The 22610-nt window shown below is 36.4% G+C and overlaps 1 protein-coding gene across 1 annotated transcript in view; it reads left to right on the top strand.

Moving 5' to 3' along the window:
- The first annotated feature begins 9075 nt into the window (after positions 1-9075).
- Positions 9076-22610, top strand: part of LOC117423429 (ephrin type-A receptor 3-like) — a 117179-nt gene continuing 103644 nt past the window's right edge. The window contains exon 1 of the mRNA XM_034039209.3: positions 9076-9354. Coding sequence (XP_033895100.3) covers positions 9267-9354 — 88 coding nt within the window. The 5' untranslated portion in view covers positions 9076-9266. The remainder of the gene's footprint in view (positions 9355-22610) is intronic.

Below are 22610 nucleotides of genomic sequence, written 5' to 3'. Positions count from 1 at the left end.
TGCCAAGTTTTGATATAATAAAGGCGTTGCAAGCAAGTTCAGAATGACTACCCTCCCCCCCTCCCAATCCTTTCTTTTCCTTAAATGTGAACACCAAGCTGTTTGCCACCAAGCGTTCCCTCAGACAATAGAGACATTAACACATGAGAGACTGACTTTGAAAGAGATGAATATGTTTAAGGTCTAGCCAACACAGACATGCTTTACATTGCTCCCTGACCTTTACAATTCATGGTGCGACTGGTTTCACCTGGACGATGGCAGGCCAGGCTAATCTCGTCACCAAGATGCTTCGTTTTGCTTCACCCCTTTCAATTTTGTGCTACAAGCCAGAAATTACAGGGAATTAACAGCTCCAGATTTGGGAGGTTAGCTGGACTAATCGCTATGAAACAGGGCAATGATATCCTGCTTTCAAATGTGAGCAGAAAACACAGTTTTGTGTGAATCTGGTGAAACACAATGAGAAGCTGTGTCACAGTTTGTGTTCTGTTGTCCCCTGCCTTTTGGAAAGAAAAGAGGTTGTTTGGTCTCTTGTACTGCCAGTCTCACAGATTATGATCGCAAACCCAGATAGTAAAAACTAGCCAGCAGTTTTTGGACAATAAAAGGTGTAGCTTTATTACATGCCATCACTTTAGGGAACATACTGTAGACCCCAGGTAGAGAAGTGAGAACTGTTCCTTCCATGTTGGAAAGGCTGACTAGAAAGTAAAAATTCTATTCTTGGCATCTGGCCTTTCTGTAACATAATGGATTAGATCTGCTAAGTTCTGCACCTAATTTTTTGTTTTTGTTTTGTGAACATTTTTAAACTAGGCACACTTTATTTGTATTACAAATCACATATAACAAATCAACCAATTACTGTTACAGATTCGTCAAAATTCTAGTACAATGTTTCAGAAAAGTAAAACAGTTAGAGACACCATATATGTGAAGTATTAATGTATACAGCAGTACACAAAGGATTCTTAACAGCATATAGCTTAAAAGCCAAAAGTTGACCCACATTGTTACATTGATATCATATTTGTATTTTAAAATAATTTTCAAAAGTCTTGCACAAAAACACAACATACATATTACTTAATTGCAGTTTGTAGTAGTTAGTTGGTTATTGACTAAATCTATATATATATATTTTTTATTAAAACACTTTATTCATGGTATTCCCAAACTTCAAAAGATGAGAAAAATAAGCCAAACAAAATATAAATTAATAATAATAATAATAATAATAATAATAATAATAATAATAATAATAATAATAATAATAATAATAATAATAATAATAATAATAGGAGGCTGTGTGGTTCAGTGGTAGGAGGCTGTGTGGTCCAGTGGTTAAAGAAAAGAGCTTGTAACCAGGCGGTCCCCAGTTCAAATCCCGCCTCAGCCACTGACTCATTGTGTGACCCTAAGCAAGTCACTTAACCTCCTTGTGCTCTGTCTTTCGGGTGAAACGTAATTGTAAGTGACTCTACAGCTGATGCATAGTTCACACACCCTAGTCTCTGTAAGTCGCCTTGGATAAAGGCATCTGCTAAATAAACTAATAATAATAAAAACAGCTTTAAACAAAACAGAAATAAATTACATAATTGAGTGAACTATTTTTAAATATACCCCAATACATCCAGCCCACACCTTTATGACATGTATTTTCTATATTAGTGAAACTTAACAGGTTGCCAGAACTGCCAAACTAGCTTTTAATAATGTTCTGACACATTTTATCAACATTTTTAATTTAAAAAAACACCTTTATATGTCAGTCAGCACCTTGTCCATGTTTTATGTAAATCTTGCAAATTGGTTATTAAGCCATGATGACAAATCAACGCAATGTGCATTTATTTCACTGGCATTTATTAGTGCAATTTAATTCAATAGTTCCTCTATCAGCCAAAGCAATGTCATTATCCTCGCAGAGTTCATTTATTTTGCATAATTAGTTTCTGCAGCACAATGTTTAGTTGTTAGCCAATTTAAGGTTCTGCTGTTGACAAAGTTGGAAATGGGTTTTTACTTTTCAATACACAAACCCTATAGCTAAGGTGGGCAATGTGAATAACCGTAGAAGACTGCAATCTTCACTCTTGAAAACAATAATCCATGGGACTTGCAAGTAAAGTAAAAGACCCCAATGCAAGTTTGTAAATATATATATATATATATATATATATATATATATATATATATATATATATATGTGTGTGTATATATATATATATATATATATATATATATATACATATATATATATATATATATATATATATATATATGCAAATATGACAGAGTGAGAAAGATACTACATACTTTCGCAGTACAACTCCTCAAATATGATAGAGAGATATTAAATACTTTCTTAATACAACTATGAGAGCTTTTATTATGGCAGCAACAGAACAGTACCACATATACTCAGCAACCCCCTCTAGTGGTAAAAAGATCAGTAGTGATGTACATGATCATTGACTCCTGTTTGAACAACTTAGCCTGTTAAGAAATGTCATTAACAAGTATTAATCTGCTGGTTACCGGTAGTTACAGAATTAAGGTTCTGTTGACGTTCAAAAATAGCATTTCATATATGGTAGTGGCAATGACTACAATGGGTATGTTTTTGTTTTTGTTTTTTTAAATATTGTAACAGGATGGAGGCTGGGCATGAACCAGTGACCACCACTAAACCGCTATACAAAAGAACCAGGCTAGTCTTCATTCATGTTTATGTAACACTGCCTGTTACATAAACATAGACCACAAGTTCATATGACTGAGTTATGCTCTGTCTCATCATGGCCATTTGTGTTTGGATCTTCTTTGGGCAAGCAGTTAAAAATGCCATGACCCCAAGTCTCCTTAAGCTTCCTTTATAACAGTCAAGTCTTATTTAGGTGGCAATACGATGACAAGAAATCTATTTTGCAGGTTTAGTTCTGCTAAAGGTGTTTTCTTCACACCCAGTAAGAATGTACATTTTCACATTGATGGGAGTGTTTGCCATATTTTATAACACCAGTGCATGTGATGATACCAACTGACTCATTGGCGCTCAAGCTCATTATCAGCTCTGAAATCTACTGAGGCACCTCCTTCATGCTATTTATTCTACACAGGATAATACTTTAAAGAGTAAATTGCTTTAACTGCCGTTTAGGTTTTTCTTTTTTTTTTTTTTACAGCAGAGTTGAATGGCCACATTGAATGGAATAAGCAAGTCAGGCAGATTCTGTATGCCAGGCAGACTGGCATAAAAAAAGATCAACACAATCACCACTTACTGTATATAAAAGTAAGGGAAATATAGTTATTATACTTAGACAAGGTGAATGTAGGTTTTAACCACAGAGTCCTGCGATGGATTCTTTCATACTTTTCTATGTGTATCATTGTGACAGGGAGACTGATGGTGGTTGCACATTTATGAGAGTCTGTGCATATGTGAGTATGTCAGAATTTATTTATTTATTTTTTTAATATTTATTTGACCTTCGTTTTTAATACCAGTGGACAGGATTATAGTAAATTAATGTTTTTCTTTAAAAAATAACCTGTACTAAGACAGGAAGTGTGTAATCGTTCACTGTTGTTAATAGTGCAACCTTTTCACACCAAGACAGAAGCATTATACTGCGATTTTAAAATATGTTGTTTTTTCAATTTCAAGTCTTAAAGATTATTTTTGTTTTAAAAATTTTAAAAAAATAAAATAAAAGGTGCTAACTAATTTGTATTAGCTTTATTGCCATTATTACTGGTTCATCTTTCTTGTGCTGAGAATATTTAGATTTTACATTATTGAGTGCTAATAAAGTCTTTTTAAACCTTAGCTGTCACCCCTTATACCTATGTATCAATTGTAATTGCTGGGTGATGTCAGTTTCCCAGGACCTCACTGAAAAAGTTAAAACATAATGTGTTTTGCAAATGACGGACAGTTGTTTCTACTTTTTTTTTTATTAGGTAACACAGCCACCTAAAGGGTTAAAGTATGGTTCTCTATTGTGTCATGTCATGTCATCATTTATCATGCTTGCTTACTATTCCAGCACAAATGGCTTCCTCAGGGCTGATCATCACTATGTGCACTGAAGCCCATGCTGTATATTAAGCACTTTAAACTGAATTCCGTGCAACACTGATACTATGTATGCTTGCCTGTGATCAACCTTGAGGAGTTTTTTCAGAAGCATTTCTGCCAGAAAAAAACAATGATCTGTGCCAAAAAAAACCAACAAAAAAAAACAATAGAGAATCATACAGAGCATGTGTTCTACATAGGGCTTCTGATTCCGATAAAACACTCCCGATACAAAAGAAAATGAAATTGGTGGAATAAATACATTTCCCAATGCTGCTGGGCAATGTCCCGCCTTCCTGACTTGTATCTCAACTACTGAGTGACAGCACATTCCTACATTTCTATTGGAGACTCCGCTTGCGAGATTTAAAATTAGATTGCAATCAGGAATGGAGGCTTGTTAGGTGGATTTAAAGTTGTACAGTTAAGGTACGGAGGACTTAAAATACAATTGTTGCGAAATGTACAAAAATGCCTACACACAAAAACCCCAGAAGAATGTGCCCGTGACCATAGGGATTTAGTTGTGGAAGACAACAAATGAAAGAAGGTACAACTTAAGTGTGCAAGTACTGTCGAGTTACTATTATATTACTATACATATTTTAATTTTTTCTAGTAGTCGCCAATTGATTTTACTCAATTTTTCTCCCAATTTGATATATCCAATTGTATTTTTTAAGCTCAGCTGACTGCTACCGCCCCTGCGTTGACTTGGGAACGGCAAAGACGAACACACGCTGTCCTCCAAAGCGTGTGCTGTCAGCCGATCGCTTTTTTTCACTCATGCAGCCAACCCAGAGCTATAGATTCGGAGGACAACATAGCTCTGGACAGCTTACAGGCAAGCCCGTAGGCGCCTGTCCAGTCTACAGGGGTCGCTGGTGCGCGGTGAGCCGAGGACACCCGGGCCGACCTAAGCCCTCCCCCGGGCAGCGCTCGGCCAATTGTGCACCGCCCCCTGGGAACTCCCGTCCACGGTCAACATTGGAGTAGCCTGGACTCGAACCGGTGAACTCCAAGCTATAGGGTGCATCCTGCACTCCACGCGGAGCGCATACATATGAACAAAAAAACGCTCAAGCATTTTGGAAAGTAACCGAAAATACTAATTTCATACAGTATATACAAAACGAAAACCATGAAAAAAATGAACATAAAACTCGAAAATAGCTAAAAATAAGCACTGAAAAATACAATTAATAAAAACTGAAAAACAGAAGCACTCAATATTAAAAAATTAAGACAATGTTGACAATATAACATATCTGTTGTATATATATATATATTACATGATGAGGTCCCTGCATAAGGAAACCCTCTAATCAGGGCTGTGGGGGCGAGGCTCTGTGAAGCCGCGTGGTCGCGAGGAAAAAGGTACTGTGGAAACCTGTCGTGTTAAAGTGTGTGTAAAAAGTGCTTGTGACTGATAAACGGCCGTCCAGAGTTATAGTTTAAGGAATTTACCAAAGTTTAGTTATAGCTCCAAAACTGAGTTAGGATTTTGTTTGTTTATTTTGTTTTTGTAATAAAAGTGTGCAAACACACTAAAAACTAAAAATACTGTGTAGGATCAGTAATTCTAAAGGGGCAAATGAACCTGAGAAGAGTGTGAGAGAGTGATTTTGTTACAATATATATGTATGTATCCGATAAGGCCCGACAGGGTGTCCGTATACGTCGAATATACGGATGCCGCGAGGCGTTGTGTGCTTCGAGACAAATCCAAGTACCTCCAACCCCTGAGAAGTCTTTATATTCGACATATACGGACACCCTGAAGGGCCATATTGCATTTATAATCCAGGTCAAACAGTGGATTTGAAAGAAAAAGCAGAAATAATTTTTAGGGCAAAAGATGCTTTGTTTTTTATTAAATATCCTTATGCCAATAAAGGGACCAAACAAGCAGTCCAATTTATAACTTTGAACTACACACTTAGTAAAGCTGAGTAAATGTATTTAATTGAAACATGCAAAAGTAAGTATATATTTATTTTTTATATGTGTTGAATTGTAGGTTGGCATTGAAAAGATCCACCAGGAGGCGGTGTTGAGACGGCACTGAAACCATTTTTTTTCCTCACAGTGCAAGACACTGTTGTTTCAGCAAAATGGAGGGACCGGAGGAAAAAAAATGCAATGCCATCTCAGATTTCATTACTTTTTCAAGGTCTGTGGCGGAGAGGGGTAGATAATGTGCATAGGTGTCTCTTTGTGCTTTTCTGTAGCATTTACAAATCATTAAAAAGACATTATTTAAAGTGATGAAGTCAGGGTGAGGGTGTATATTGACAGATTCCCCTGTTTTGTTTTCATTTAGATAGCAGTTTATTCCAGCTCGGAGACTAATGTAGCTTGAAATGTTATATTCTTCTCCTTGGGCATTTCTTACATTTCTATAGAAATCCTTTTGTATTTGATGTGCATTTTCCACAGTTGAGGCAATTTGATTCTGTTTCAGTCAGTCCTGAAAAACAGCGATTATTTTATTTATGTATGTATTTATTTATTTATTTATTTATTTATTTATTTATTTATTTTGTATTTACTGATATATTTTTCCATTTTGCTATCTTCTAGCTAATTTAATTATTCTTCATCCAAATCGACATGTTTACCTACTACTTTTGGGTTTTTCTTTACTGGTAGCTGGTCACTCAGTTTTATAGTTACTGTACCTCTGTAACTGTAAACCAAATGGCTATATACATTACTGTAAATAATCTGAAGGTGAAGTTGTAGTTTTTATTTCGATCTGATTGTGTAACTGTTCTATCAGTCATTTCTAATAAAGACCTCTAATAAGACAAGCATGGAATTTTGTGCCTTGCTTGCTTTGACAGTTAAAACACCATGGTTCAAGTCTAATTGCCTATGGCTGATTAGCTGCATAGATAAATAAACCAAAAGTGAAGGCGTTCTGTAACACTGCCTGAGATATCTAACACTTATAAAAGAATATATAAATGTAGGGCTTCAGAAATGCCCTGGCTCCATAGTGCTGCATAGGGAAGGTGTTCAATGGTTCATTCCTGTCTGTTCTGAACCCCCAACTCGCCTGCTGCAATAACCAGGGTGAGCAAATAGGAGAAGCATGTTGCTGTGTTATACATTTTTCATCATCTAGCTCAAATGCTGGTGAGCTTCAAACATTTTTGTCTTATGCTTCAATGTCTATCAGCTATTCCTCAAAGCAAGTTAACCCCTTGGATGCCTGACTAAAACATCTGATATAATGGAGATGATGGAAATAGAGGTACCTTCCATTTCTATTACAGCACACACATTAATAATAAAAACTATGAAGTAATAAAGTGTGCTGTTAATTTGCACTAGTACTGGCATTTCCTCAGAGTCAGATATTGATTTATCAAGGGTAAAAATAAACAACATCAAAAATAATAATAATAATAATAATATACGATTGTAAGTCGCCCTGGATAAGGGCGTCTGCTAAGAAATAAATAATAATAATAATAATAATAATATATTTATTTTTATATAGCGCCTTTCTTAGTGGACCACCATCACAAAGCGCTTTATAGAGGTAGTGTGTGTGTTTGTACAATAATATGTAAAAACACACACACACACACACACACATATATATATATATATATATATATATATATATATATATATATATATATATATATATATATATATACACACACACATATACATTGCTGTGCAAAAGTCAGACATGTTGCATTTCTCTACTTGATGCATTATGAGCATCAACAATTTACTCAAAGCCACTAGTGTTTTCTACTATTATAACAACCTTGACTTGCATAAAGAAAGAAAAACATTGAGTGAAATAACTCGCATCACCTGATTTTCAAGGTGTGGTATCCAAAACATAATCAACAAGTACAGAGAAACATCATCTGTAATTGACAAACCCAGGACACCTGTGCCTTCTGCCAGTTCTGCTGTCAATTCAACGCTAGTCTTCTTTCTGTTCCTTAAGGATATTATCTTCAAATATTTCTCATCCTTGTTAGACAGCTTTTTGGGTCTTCCAGTCCTGGGTTTGCCAATTACAGATGATGTTTCTCTGTACTTGTTGATTATGCTTCGGATACCACACCTTGAAAATCGAGTGATGAAAGATATTTCAGTCAGTGTTTTTCCTTCTTTATGCAAGTCAAGGTTGTTATAATAGTAGAAAACACTAGTGGAGGCTTTGAGTAAATTGTTGATGCTCATAATATATATATATATATATATATATATATATATATATATATATATATATATATATATATATATATACACACACACACACTGCTATATCAAGATTGTAATTGGAAAAATGTGACATGTGTGGCCTCTGCTTACCTCACTGACCTAGATCTAAATAGTGTTGGTATTTACAGTAGATTTGCTACTTAATAGGCACCAAAATGTTACTACCTCTCCGGTGACATGACCTTCTGACTTTATACAACGCTGTATGTACACGTAATTTACAAGTAGAGAGGGTTACAATATTATTTATTATTATGAATGATGATGTTTGAAAGACAATGCAGTGGGAATGACTGGTTAATACATGTGTTATTATTATTATTATTATTATTATTATTATTATTATTATTATTATTATTATTAAATTACTGTGATTATTATGACCTTTTTTCAACTTTAACCACGTTATCTGGTGCATTAATAAGGAATACGTGGACTGTGAAAAAAAACGCTGATCTGGAACAGTAATAACAACAACTATAGTGTTATCGAGTTTTATTGACGCTTAAACGTGTTAGAAGAGAATAAAACGACAATTGAAATGGTTTACTGACTGTTAAGCACGGGTTTGCGCGCCTCTGTGCTAAAAATACATTTGCAGTACCGTATTTTACCTCAAGCGCTCGGGACCACCAGAACGCGCATCAGTCAAAATGTGTTACCTGAGACTGATACACAGGGGTTGCCAAACGACCCAGAAGCATGTGCCTTTAACAGAGGATGTGGCTCGATTTCCAGGGTCTCCTTGTAAGCCACCCCGCTGTGACTGACAGCCCGAGCTCTCAGTGGATCCTCCTTCCTCCAGCCCTCTGCTCTCATCTCCTCTCTCGCTCTCTCTCTCTCTCTCTCTCTCCCTCATTCTTTCAGCTTGTGTAACTTTGTACACAGGGATGCTGGCGCACAGTGCAGCCTGAAAATGGGTTTACTATGGATATATCCTTCTCTGCTCACTCTTCACTTGCTAACACCAAACCAGGCCTTAAGGACTTACCCTGACAATGAAGGTAGGGCTCGTTAAAGGACTTCTTTTAATGCAATTAATAACATTGATTTCTGCCACAAACCTTTTTTTTTTATTTCTGTACCATTTGCCACTCTGGATGCTGTGGTTGCAAAGAATGATGCGTAAGACTTGGAGCAGGAAAGACGCATGGAAAATTGTTCATTTTTTTCTTTTTCTAGGGCACTTGCATTAAATTTGAATTGTATCTGCTTAGGGGTAAGACAACATACAAGGAGCATCTTTTGAATTATACATACTTTGGATGTGCGACGTGCAAATACATACTTTGGCGGAATGTGAAATTGGAGTGAAAGTTTTGGACGCTATTTGAATAATAAAACAACAATGATACTACGACTACGACTACTACTACCACTACGACGACTACTACTACTACTACTACGACGACGACTACGACTACTGCTAATAATAATAATAATAATAATAATAATAATAATAATAATAATAAAATTGCTTGGGTGCAGCTAAAGTAAAAAGTAAAATATTTTTTAGTGATTCAGTGTTCGGAATTATATATTTACAACATGTCTAGACAGTTTGAGATGCATTAGTTATTTAAACGCGAAGCTTTATTAAGGGTGTTCCTAAAACAAAGTAACAAGATTATGACAATTTTATAATTGGACTTCTCCGAAAAGTCAGCTACAGTGGACTTGCTTGGTGCACTGGGGTCATGCTGGACGTGTTATGAATATTTGAAATGTTCAGTTTCATTTCAAACTATACTAATAATAATAATAATAAAAACACTATTTGTGTTATTATTTTATGACTATTTGTAACGCGCTTATTAGCAAATGCACTATATAGGTCCTATCGTTCATTATTTAGTCAGAAGTAGTATTCATTAGATATATAATTTAATAAGTACAATTTATTATTATTATTATTATTATTATTATTATTATTATTATTATTATTATTATTATTATTTTATATGTTGGTATAGTAGGCTACATGCCCGTTAATTGTCATAAATGATTTGCACGTTCAAAATATTTATCTATTGGAAATGAATTAGGGGTCCCGCATTTCCTAATGAAAATGTTCATATTCAGGTATTTCTTTTATAGAATCATTTCCAAGTATTTACTTTTTAATTGCATTCACAATTGCCACATTGCTTATGACATTTAATTTGTATATTATTAAACTAGATCGTACATTACATAGAAAATGCAGTTGCATTTTTGTTGAATGTGACTCAGACCGTGAAGCTTTGAAGAGTATCTGTAAAAAGTATATTTTAAAAAAGATGCGCTTGCAGCACTTGCTGTAGGAGATACATGTCACCTTATCTGCCCAAAATTTCAAGCAGCCTCAAATGTAAATATCCAACGTCAATGATTTAGACAGTTTTGGGGTTGCTAATCCTGAATGTAGTTTGATTATAGACAGTACAACATGTTTCTATATCTTAGCGCATTTAAATGTATATGTCTTGTTAAACCCGAATTAGTAATAGAGTTAAATGCTGATTAAATCAATATTTTTTTGCACTGATTGACGTAGCATTTTGATCATAAGCTCATCTTTGAACACGCATTTGCACATATGCCAAACTTATTTATTTATTTATTTTTTTAAATAGCTTTTGATTTCAATAGTTGCATTTTTTCTTTAAACATTAAACAAATAGAAAAGCATAGCGAGTCTAAATCAAGGTTTACCCCTTTTTTGTGAACAGGTAAAGAAATGCATTTTCTGCATTTGATAGCCTGTACCAGTAGATGGCGCTCCAATAGTTCTTACCGGTAGTTCTGGTTGCTTTACAGTATTTTTGTTTGGTACCAGATGCAGACCATTTTCAAGGGGCACCTCATTAGTGAGGTTTAACAGCATCACACCTGCGTGACAGCCATAATTTGTTGTTTTCACCTTGGTTACGTGAGATCTAATAGGGGTGTTGATGAGTGCAGGGACAGGTAGATTTTAATTAGATTTCACCAAGAAACCATTCACAGTGCCATCAACAAAAAAATGGAAGGTGTTTTTTTTAAGCCTATTTATCTATTCATACACACATACATATGCATGTACTATAATATACAGAGGCCTACTATTATAAAATGTATTACAGTGCATTGACCCAGCATACCACTTGGCAAAAGCAATTATATGACAAGTATCACATTTTTTTTAAATGTCTTGCCTGACATGAACCTTTTCCATGTGATTTAAATTATACATTGAACATCTGAGAACATTGCAATCGTCTTTGCATAACCAGCAACACACAGCACTACCATTAGCATTTCTAGGCAGGATCTCTGTGCTTCTTTCTCCACACTTTTCTCCTTTTAACTTTCATCTTTCCATTAATACCCTACAAGCCTAAATGCTGTCTAATTAATTCCTCTGCTTTCTGAACTGGAAACTGATGAAGGCCTACCGGCCATTTTACTTTTATTCTTTAACAATGTTACAGGCATATGTTTTACTTTTGATGTCCCATAGATGCTGTAAGAGATTTTGGGCCCTGTTTTGCAGCAAGCACATTTCCCATCTTTGTCTTATGTATAATGAAATATGATTGTATCTCTATCTTGAACATCTGTTTAAACAAATGATGACAGCCTGTGCACTTCCTCTACCCTCCAACACACTATTCACAAGGAAAAATAGTCTGTTTCTTGAGAAGTCTTCTATTCCAGCCAAACAATTGCAATCTGTAAGCTTGTAAGCAATCCCTTGTGCTAGAAGAATCCCAAGGGCACCAGTTTTTGCAGCTCACGATAGTAATGTGTGATGCTGTTATTGATTCCACCGCTTTCTGGGATTTCATGTGTTTTTTTCTTTTAATAATCAGATGCAGGAGTTTGACAACAACAACAAAAAGCACATCTTTTTTATGTAAATGCACTCTTATAAATGGATTGTTATATGCATTAGCCCTGCACCCAGTCCTTGGTTTAAGAACTACCTTCAGGTAACTATTTTATTTAAATGAACATGTGATGTTAAATAAATAATTCCTCCCTTATAGCTGTATGAACAAACTCCAATTAGTAAACCTCTAGACTCAGGTGTGACTTATCCATGCTGTAATACATGCAATCAGTTCAGAGCTGAATTACCAGTGGCAAACTCCTGGCACCGAGTCACTATATTATATTTCTAAACAAGGGTTCTGACATCCAGGACTCGGTGCAGGGCTAGTGCGAATTTCAAACCCCGACATGAGTATGTAAAACTGCAGCTCCCTGTTGGAAAGTCACGATGTACAAATGTTGACAAGGATGTTTCAAAAGTAACAGTCTCAAAAGTGATCACTAATTTGTCCGTATGAGTTAGAGGAGGCCATCATTCTGGAATGGTCCAATAATACAATTTAAGTGCATAGTATATTGTGTCGTGTTGAATCAATTGGGAACTGGCTGCCAGTGGTGGCCCTTATACACTGTTAACAGTGATATGGCAGGTGCTTCTTTTTCGTTGTTTTGTTCAACCCCATTATCTGATCGACAGCCCATTGTTGGGTTTGTAAAAGGGAGAAATGTCTGAAGAATCCTCCACCCAGTCCCATTTGTTAAATATTTGTGCCAACATCAGCACCACAGAGCACATGTACAGTATTCTAGACTGTACTTATTCATTATAAGGGATTCCAGAGCCTTTTTCAAAAGGCAAAGGTCAACATTGTTTTAATTAGTTTAATTTATAATAGATGTACTTATTGGCAGATACATATTTTAACTACAACATGATTAATCACACAGGCCTAATTAAATAGACAATATTCATTCAGTCCCTCTATTCCTGACCCTGAAAAGTAGCAAGCATTGATCTTTTATTTTTTTATTTTATTACTCTTTCAGTTGAGTTATATGTCACTGCGTGAACTGTTTGCAATAACAATGAACAGAAGGAAAATATCACAGTACTTGGTGATTCAAGCTTTTTTTGAAGAAAAGACTATGAAATGTTTTACTATTGTAAACGTCTTGTTAAAGATAGGTATTGATGTGATGAAGAGAAGTGGATTGTGACTGAATACACCATTTACTGGTCGGGTTCAGAACTTCTCCACAAACCTAAGAGGAACAGCTGGTTTTAGGCTATGTAATGCTATCTTTCAACACACTTGGGAGGTAACACAGAGCAGAGGTCACACTGTATAATTCCTGGATAAAGTTACTTAGCATTGTAATAAAAACACTTGGTATAGGACTCAACTGAGTATTCATTTTTCAAAATTGAAAGCATAACAAATGTCATTTTTTTAATATAAATTCCCTTCACTTCCTTCAGTGTTCTTTTTCTTCATGGTTTATATTTTGGAGATAGAGAAATCCATTCTTTAATTGGAGAAAAGTGTAAGATTATAAGGTGATATGACAGTAACAATAGTGTCATATAGTTAGTTAGTTGGTTGATTTGAAGTATAAACTATTTTATTTTATTTACGGGTGTTAGTTTCCATTTAATATCCTAAACATTAAAATTTGAGGATTAAATATGGTGAATATGCTTACTCGTTAACATATTGGGAATGTTTGTAGCCAATCATAAAAGCCATATTTTTCATAATTACTGCAACATGTATTTGTTCAGAAGACTGTATGTCTACAGCATTTAATTGTGTACGGAAAAGACTGGGTTACACTGCACACTCACTACTATGTAAAATATGTATTTGGCCTGCATATTTTTGACAACTTTATGGAGTATTTTCAAACTTGTTTCACTTGGCTAAAGTTTAAATGTTAAAACTCTAAGCTATTAACACCCTATTTCTATTATATAGGTAAACAAGAATACTTTCTACAATATTAGGCTAAATGAATTATGGATGGCCCTCCCTGCAAGGTAGCATATGTAATTAATGCTATTATTTTAATGCGATTATTCTTACTGTACCAGGAAACATATCCCTATCCTCACCATGCATCAATAGTACCTTCAATGGTAGAAGGCCAGAATCGTGGAAATGAAAAAATGTCTGTGGTGACCAGCCTTTTGAAACGGATTTACTGGAGGTTTTGATCTTGCCCACGTGGCATAGGAATACATGACTCATAACAATGATTGTCTTCTATATTCGTAGCTTTTAAAACATCATCTATTGGCTTCTATTCAGGAACAAGAAAAGCAGGAAGCAATCTTAGTAGGAAAGAATACCTCTTGTTTAAACAATCAGAACCCCCCCCCCCCCCCCTCTTATCAGGACAGACCAGAGTTCTAATAGTATTCCACAGTTAACCCCATTATATGAGGTTAACTCCATATTCCTTTAATCCTTTTGCGATCAATACATTTTCACAACAGCAGAAAACCATAGGAATCCTTCTGTAAGTGATGGCTTTGTTGAGATGTTTAAATGCCTTATTTGTGTGCTACAGTACTTTGTGGGATCCCCAGAATTTGCAATTTTAAGTTGATTAATTTTGTGGGCAGTCAAAGGTCATTATTAGGCCTAGCAGGTTTTTGTCTCACTGAATTACTCTCTGTTTGCCTACTCTATGTCTTTGTATACTGTTAAAAAGCACACACATATATATATATATATATATATATATATATATATATATATATATATATATATATATATATATATATATATATATATATATTATTTGACACACTTATCCAGGGCGACTTACAATTGTTACAAGATACCACATTATGTTTACATACAATTACCCATTTTATACAGTTGGGTTTTTACTGGAGCAATCTAGGTAAAGTACGTTGCTCAAGGGTACAGCAGCAGTGTCCCCCACGTGGAATTGAACCCACGACCCTCCGGTCAAGAGTGTAGAGCCCTAACCACTACGCCATACTGCTGCTCACACACACACGCACGCACGCACGCACGCACGCACGCACGCACGCACGCACGCACGCACGCACACACACACACACACACACACACACACACACACCTCCCTTGCTATAAGGCTCTCGGTTTTAACGCACCTCGGATATAACACTCCAACAGCATGTCCCCCAATTCTCTATACTAGTGATTCATGCAATATTTCTACAGTACAGTACCGGAGTTGTTCAAACTGTAAATAACTTCTAAGTATAACTTCCATTTCTGTCTCTCACTTTATAACACAGACCTCTTATTCAGCATTCATTTTATAACTAAATAAATATTAGTCCTATTACGTGTTTATCTGTCTAATGTTTTTACTTTTTTGCTGCGAGATGAACTGCGGCTTTCTCTGGGGGATTAGACATTCAGCTTCACTTCAGCCCTGCTCCGACAGGGCTGAAGTTAGTGATCTTACATAATAAACGCCAGGTCTCAAATAGTCGCTGGTCTCCAATAGGCGCAGAGGCTACTGGCAAATATTGAAATATTGTAAATAAACGCTGTGGCATTTAAAATAAGTTGTACAGTATATATTGTAACAAAGCCTTCGGCCAAGGCTCATTTTCCCCTTTAAAATACTGAACCCAGACACTTTCGTGCGTGTTTATTCACACAGAACAATAACAAATAAAACACAAAACAAAAGCCTAGCTCCCACTTAGGAGTGCTAACTAAACTTTTAAATATAATCTAAACTGTAAGCCGGACGGCTAAGCCGTTTACTGGTTACAAAAACACTTGTTACACACAGTTTAAACAATACTCTGAGGTTCACACAGCACCTTTCTAAGCCCACACAGGACTTTGGCCTTCAGACAGACAGCAGCCGTTTCCCTTCCCTTTATGCAGGGGCTACGTTTTTGCTCAAAGAGCCAGCTTTCCAATGTTTCGGTATGTTTAACATCAAGGGAAAGTGTGTTTGAAAACAAACATTGGAGGTATTTATAGACTTTTTGACGCCATGGTAACCACACATTTATTTCTCTTTAAATCTAATGTTTTTGTGATGTTATTCACTATGTAGCTAATGATGTAACCATCTACTGTTCCTTTCTTTTTTTTTTTTTTTTAATTTAGTCGTCGCCAATGATTTTTACCCCGGTTTTTTTACCCAATTTGTATTGCCCAATTATTATTTTTATTCCGGTTCACCGCTGCAACTCCCGCGCCGACTCGGGAAATGGTGGCAGACACACGTGTCCTCCGAAACGTGTCCTGCCAAGCCGGCTTTTTTTGCGCTGCAGGTCTACAGAGAAACCACCACACCCATAGTGCCGGAGGTCTATACAGATCTGAGAGGCTTCTACAGCAGATCCGCAGGCGCCCTATTGGCCACAGGAGTCATTGGTGCATGGTGAACCCAGGATTACCCTGCCGACCCACAAAGTCGGTGCTCGGCCAATTGTGCGCTGCTCCCTGAGAACTCCCGGCCATGATCGGCGATGGCATAACCTGGACTCCAACCAGCGATCTCCAGGCTATAGGGCGCATCCTGCACTCCATGTGGAGCGCCTTTACTGGATCTGCCACTCGGGAGCCCCCCACTGTTCCTTTCTCTTTAAACCTTCATGCATCATGGTATCTAGTCTGTTTATTCATTTATTTTCTTGTATTCTTCTATATTGTACATTATCTAATTTTATTTTTTCTAAAACCACAAACTTTAGCTCATCCATGGTGTGTCTGTTCCTTGTAAAGTGCTGAACTCTTGGTTCATTTTCTTTTTTATTTCTTATAGTTGATAAGTGGTTCTGTATTCTTTTATATAATGATGTACCTGTCTCGCCTATATATTTTATTTTATTACATTTTATGCAAAATATACCATATACAATGTTGCTATCCTTACAGGACAGATTTTTTAAGACTGAATATTTATTTTCTTTATTTGCGATTTCACTTTTATCTTTACCAATGTATTTGCACACTTTACATGTGCTTTAACAGGTTGCAATGTCCCTTAATGTATCTATGTGTATATATATATTTATATCCACACACATACACACAAAATTCCACTTGATAAAGTGCATCTTAATTGCACTTCATACAGTGACAGTGGATAACAGTGAGCTGTAAACATGTAACATTCTCGGAAGCACCAGGCTGCAGTGGTTGATATTCAGCAGTGGGCAGCTGCTTAAACCAGCTGAAGATCTGACAATGGAAAAGCCAAGGCACTTTCGTTAGAACTCTCTTCCAAGGAAGTAGGTGCAGTTTGCAAGAGCTAGGCTACCTGGAGTGGAGATGATTTTTAATAGGGTCTGTAGCAGTCGGGAGCCAAGGTGTTCCAGCTTTGTTAGACAGCACATAGGGTTATATCACCTTTGGTTCCCTAATTTCTTTCTTATTCTTTTCATTTTAAATATGGCATGTTTTGTGCTTGTGAAAGATGCTGGGTGGAACAGCACTGGAGACCAAAGTCTTCTAAATCCAAATAACAATGATGCTCTGTCATGTTTATCACACCTAGCCTGCAAGTTCCGCTCTCTCAGGGCTAATGGGTTAGGTCAGTCTCCAGGGTCTCAGATGTCAGCCAATTACTGGCACTTGTAGTAATTGTTTTGCGATGTGGACCCCTGCTCCTAGGCTCTACCATCTCCCCATAGCAGCCATTATATGGAAATTGCTTTAAGTCTCTGTGGACAAGGAACTGAAATGGTGAGGAGAAAGGCTTGCTTTTGTATTCCAAGCCATTGGGGCACAGTGTCTGTTATCACAAAGAATTATACAGTTTTTCAAATAATAATTTGTTTAGTATCCACTAAGCCAGCTGTACAATCACATTATTACAGTTTAACCCCCTCCCCCCCCCTCCCCCACAGGTTTTAGTTTTTTTGCTTACAATTATTAACACTCATCCTTTATTATATCATAAAACAAAAATGAGAACTGTTTAATGATCTAAACAGTGGCAGATCTTAATAGCACTTTAACTCTTAAAGGGAATGGGATGTTTTATTTGGTGTCTCAGACTTTTTACTCAATGCATAAGATTTCAATTACCAAAGAAGCAAGTTTAACCAATGCATCGTCCTCCGAAGAGGGGGGTTGCACTAATGTATCCACACATACAACTGTTAGAAATGATTTACAGGTTAGCATGTTGATCAATTATTTCTCTACCTGTATGTCTGTTTCACTATTAAAGTCCAAACCTATAAGTCTTCACGTTCCCTAATCTGGTAAATCCAAAGAAGATAATGTGTCTTTAAACATGTTTGTGATTAACTGACTGATCAGGAAACTGCATGTTATAACCAACCCTCGTAAATGTAAATATTCTGTTTACAAGGATTTAAGGATATTTTTTCCTGGATCAGGGTACACTGGCTAACATACTTTAAAAAGCAGTATCTCAGGGCTTCCGAGTGGCTCATCCAGTAAAGGCACGCCACGTGGAGTGCAGGATGTGCTTGATAACCTGGAGGTTGCTGGTTAAGGTCCAGGCTATTCCACTGCCAGCCGTGGACAGGAGTTCCCAGGGCAGAGCACAATTGGCATGTGTTTGGCTTCATCTCTCCCGTGGTGAGCCAGACTTAAAATTGGGGAGAAAATGGGGTAAAAAAAAAAAAAAAAAAAAAAAAAACCCAAAACAACAAAAACAGTATTTCTATACAATTCCAAGACTACATTAACCTTAACCAAACCAAATAAAATAAATAAATAACTTAGCTGCTTATTATGTGACACCCTCTAAAAGCTCCCAAGGACAGTGTCATAGTGATACTATAATGCACCACAAACGTATTGGTGGTTTAAAGTAAATGTATTGAATAGACATGCATTTGCATTTCTTTTTGCACAGTGGTGCATTTTGAAATCAAGCTGGTCAGATACAATTACAGAACAGGCACGCCTGCAATAATAAACCTTGACCTGAATGAAACTTCACTGTGTATGTTAAAAATACAGCACAGTTCATCTTCAATATTACAAAGATTTGTTGTAATGTAGTGAGGATATAGAGAAGAGCTATGGTGCTTTGTGTCAGGAAATTGCTTGGAGAACTTGCAGCATACTACTAGCAAATGGATTAAGGATTGTCATATTCGGATGCTGAAGTCATCTTACAATCAGCCAGAAGATACAATACAAAAGAGTGCCATGGTTTGTTTTTCAGTCCTTATCATTGTGCCTCAAGGCTTTGTGCGATCACCTTCTACTTTAGTAACGAGATCAATCAGCTTTTACATTCAAGGTTGTACTGAGCAAAGGGTCCAAATGGTGCCTTGGGAATCTAAGACACATGAAGCTGTGTTAACCCCAACACTACCCAACACTTCATGGATTAATACGAACAATCCCTAGGCCACTCAGCCTGTTATTCATCACATTTGACTTTAAATGCCCCATGTCCCAGAGCCACTGAAACAAAGGCAATGTAATTGCTATAATTATAGTACCAGTACTATCATTGTTGTTAAGGGAAGTAAAACATAAGACAGAGAGTGAAATAAATTACAAACCGTTCAGCAGGGCTGTTTATGCCACTGTTCCAGTTTGTAGTATTATCTTACTTGTCTTATCTGCAATGTTAATAAGTAGACCAAATACAATTAAAATGTACCTGGTTGCTATCTGGTTCTAAACATACCTGGTTGGAAATGCCATACACCCAGGGACTGGTATTAGTATCAAATACCAATAATTTATTTCAAATTGGATGTTAGTATGTATCCATGTTTTTAAATGTTAAGTAGCCGATATTCCCAATCAAATAACAATCAACGCCTATTTCTACCACAGGTACATAATTTATTAGTATTTAAATGTAGTGTAAAATAGTATACCGGAAACTCACAGCAGAAATCTATGCATTGCTGTTTCTCTTTACTTCGTATAGCAATGACAAAGCATTTGAACATGATTGCTGGATGTAAATACTGCTAAATATGGCCCCCTTGTAATATTAGAGCAAAACTGGGCTCTCCAGGCTTTGATGAACAACTACATTTGCTGTTTATTAAGGTTTCAACTACGTTTTCTGTTATGACCACATACCATATGTAAATACTGTATCCCAGCACTCCTGGGGTTTCAAGTGGACATGCTAACTGAACAGTAGCCAAGGCAGCACTTAAGGAGTGAAATTCTTCCATGGTCCAGCTAAAAGGATTAAAGACGATGTTACGATAAGAACAGAAAAAAAAATACAGAATCAATCGGTCAACCAATACTAACAAGTCACGTTTTAGATTTGCCTGGATTTGTAATTGGTGTTGGACAAATGAATCATTCTGCAATTAACCTCTAGCTCAGCCGATGATTAAGCTTTACATCCCCAGTGTGTGAGGATGCAAAGGCCAGTCAAAAGTGTAAATGAATGTCCGGGAAACTGCCCGTCAGCATCAGCCCCTTCTATCGAACACAGAAAGGCCACATCATTTACTTGGTAGAAATGATTAGGCTCTTTATGAGCAGATATACAGGGATGAGTAGAAACACTTGCTATTAAGTTGTAAGATGCCTGACAGATGCCAAAAAGGAAAGCCAATGCCTACACGATGTGCAGTCAACCACACAGTTGTTTCTTTCTACCCCCGAGGGTGACAACTGAAACCGTAACTGTGAGAAGTGGCCCTGGTGTATGTGTTCGGGATTGGAAATTTGCGACAGCTCCAGTTGCATGCAGCCCAGTTACATAGTGGCACAAAGCCTTGACCAGTACTCCTGCCCGTGGTCTACCCACCTATTGCCAAATGTCTACTAATATTTTTTACAAGAGGTCTTGGGCCTTAAAGCACAATATGCCAAAATATACACACAGTATCTTTCAAATAACTTGGATTTATTTAAAGAAAATGAATTGATTCTGTTTTTGTCATGTTTTAAAACTCTTGGGGTATTGGCAGAGGGCTTTGCAGTTTGGCAGGTAGATTAAAGCAGCTTTATTCAGACATGGCTGTGGATTAAACTAGAAAGTACAGAGAGCTGCAGATCTGAAATACTGAGAGGAGGGTTTTGACAAATTGTCTTGTATTTGTCAATAGAAATGATTGTAAAACCAATGGCGTCTGAGTTGTCTGATGTTAGTATTGGGGCAGGCAATGTTTCACTTGAAAATATCTTAATAAACTCATTACCTACAGTTTGTGCTGCCCTGTACATCCTCTGATTGGGTGCAATTCGCGGTGGGTGCACTACACTAGACTTTTCACACACACAGTGAAGAATCTTTTATAGTTTGACCACAGTTTACTAATTGGTAGCTTGGCCTACTTGGAACCATATCTGATATTTAAGTCACAGTAAATGACACAAATGGACTAGACAAAGATAGCAGTGGTGCCCATATAAATAAATAAATACATACATAAATAAATAAATAAATAAATAATAATAATAATAATAATAATAATAATAATAATAATAATAATAATAATAAGCTGCTGGAAAGACTGCCTGAGTGACTAGTGTTATGGCTTATGGGAGGAATTTAAGATTTTTTCCCCATGTTTGATAGACACGTTGATAGATCCATTGTTCCAGACTGTACTGTGGCGCTATTGTCGTCATTTGAGACTCTGCCCCTCCTGGATTTAATCATATAGAATGTCACTGGTCCCCAACAGCAATCAGATTGAAATGTTTTTTAAATAATATCTGAGCTGGACTATTGATTTAGTAAAGGTGAAATACTTCATGCATAATCTTTTTTTTTTATTTTAATTTTTTAAACCACTGACATCTCAGGTCCCGAGGGTAGTTTATGTTAGTAACAGTGGGAAATGCTATGCTGCTTTTCACATCTGAACTGAAGATTTGTTGTAGAATATTAGCTTTTTAGCTGAACTCTGGGCAACATATTCAAATTGCAGGGGAATAATTGCAATTATTTATAGTACAGTCTTGGCACTTGTTAACAATAGTACAGTAAATAGTGAGAGTTCTACTTTGGGGTAGCTCATCTTCGATAGCAAAAGACATCTCTATGGAAGACACTCTTAGTAGAGTAAGATAGCTGCACTAAATTAAATTGTCATATTAATATTGATATTTTACTTTTGTTGTTACTTTTGAAATTCGTATGTTTTTGTTTAACAACTTTTAGAAATACCCAGTGATCTAATATACTAGATATATTGTAACCACCCCCTGGGCTTTCAGCACCACTCTGTTTCTGTGTCAGTGCCTCCTATCTCAAAGAAGACTGGATAGCAGCTCTGAAAGCAGTCCCAAGGATTTTCAGCATCCTGGAGTGTCCTTAATGATAATGATTTAGGAATAAAATATGTCATAACACAAGGTGAAATCCCAAGTGCATACCATCTTACCATAAACATACATTTGGAAGGGGTCTAAAGATATATGTTTGCAGATCGAATGGCACATTTTGGAATGTACTTGGGCATTAATTCTGAGAGAAATTGGGGGAGGGGAACCAATTCTAGAATTATTTCATAAGGTAA

This window comes from Acipenser ruthenus, chromosome 17 (assembly GCF_902713425.1).
Source record: "Acipenser ruthenus chromosome 17, fAciRut3.2 maternal haplotype, whole genome shotgun sequence".
In the NCBI taxonomy this organism is placed as follows: Eukaryota; Metazoa; Chordata; class Actinopteri; order Acipenseriformes; family Acipenseridae; genus Acipenser; species Acipenser ruthenus.
Note: the sequence above shows the minus strand (reverse complement) of the source record. Positions and strands in the feature narration are given on the sequence as shown.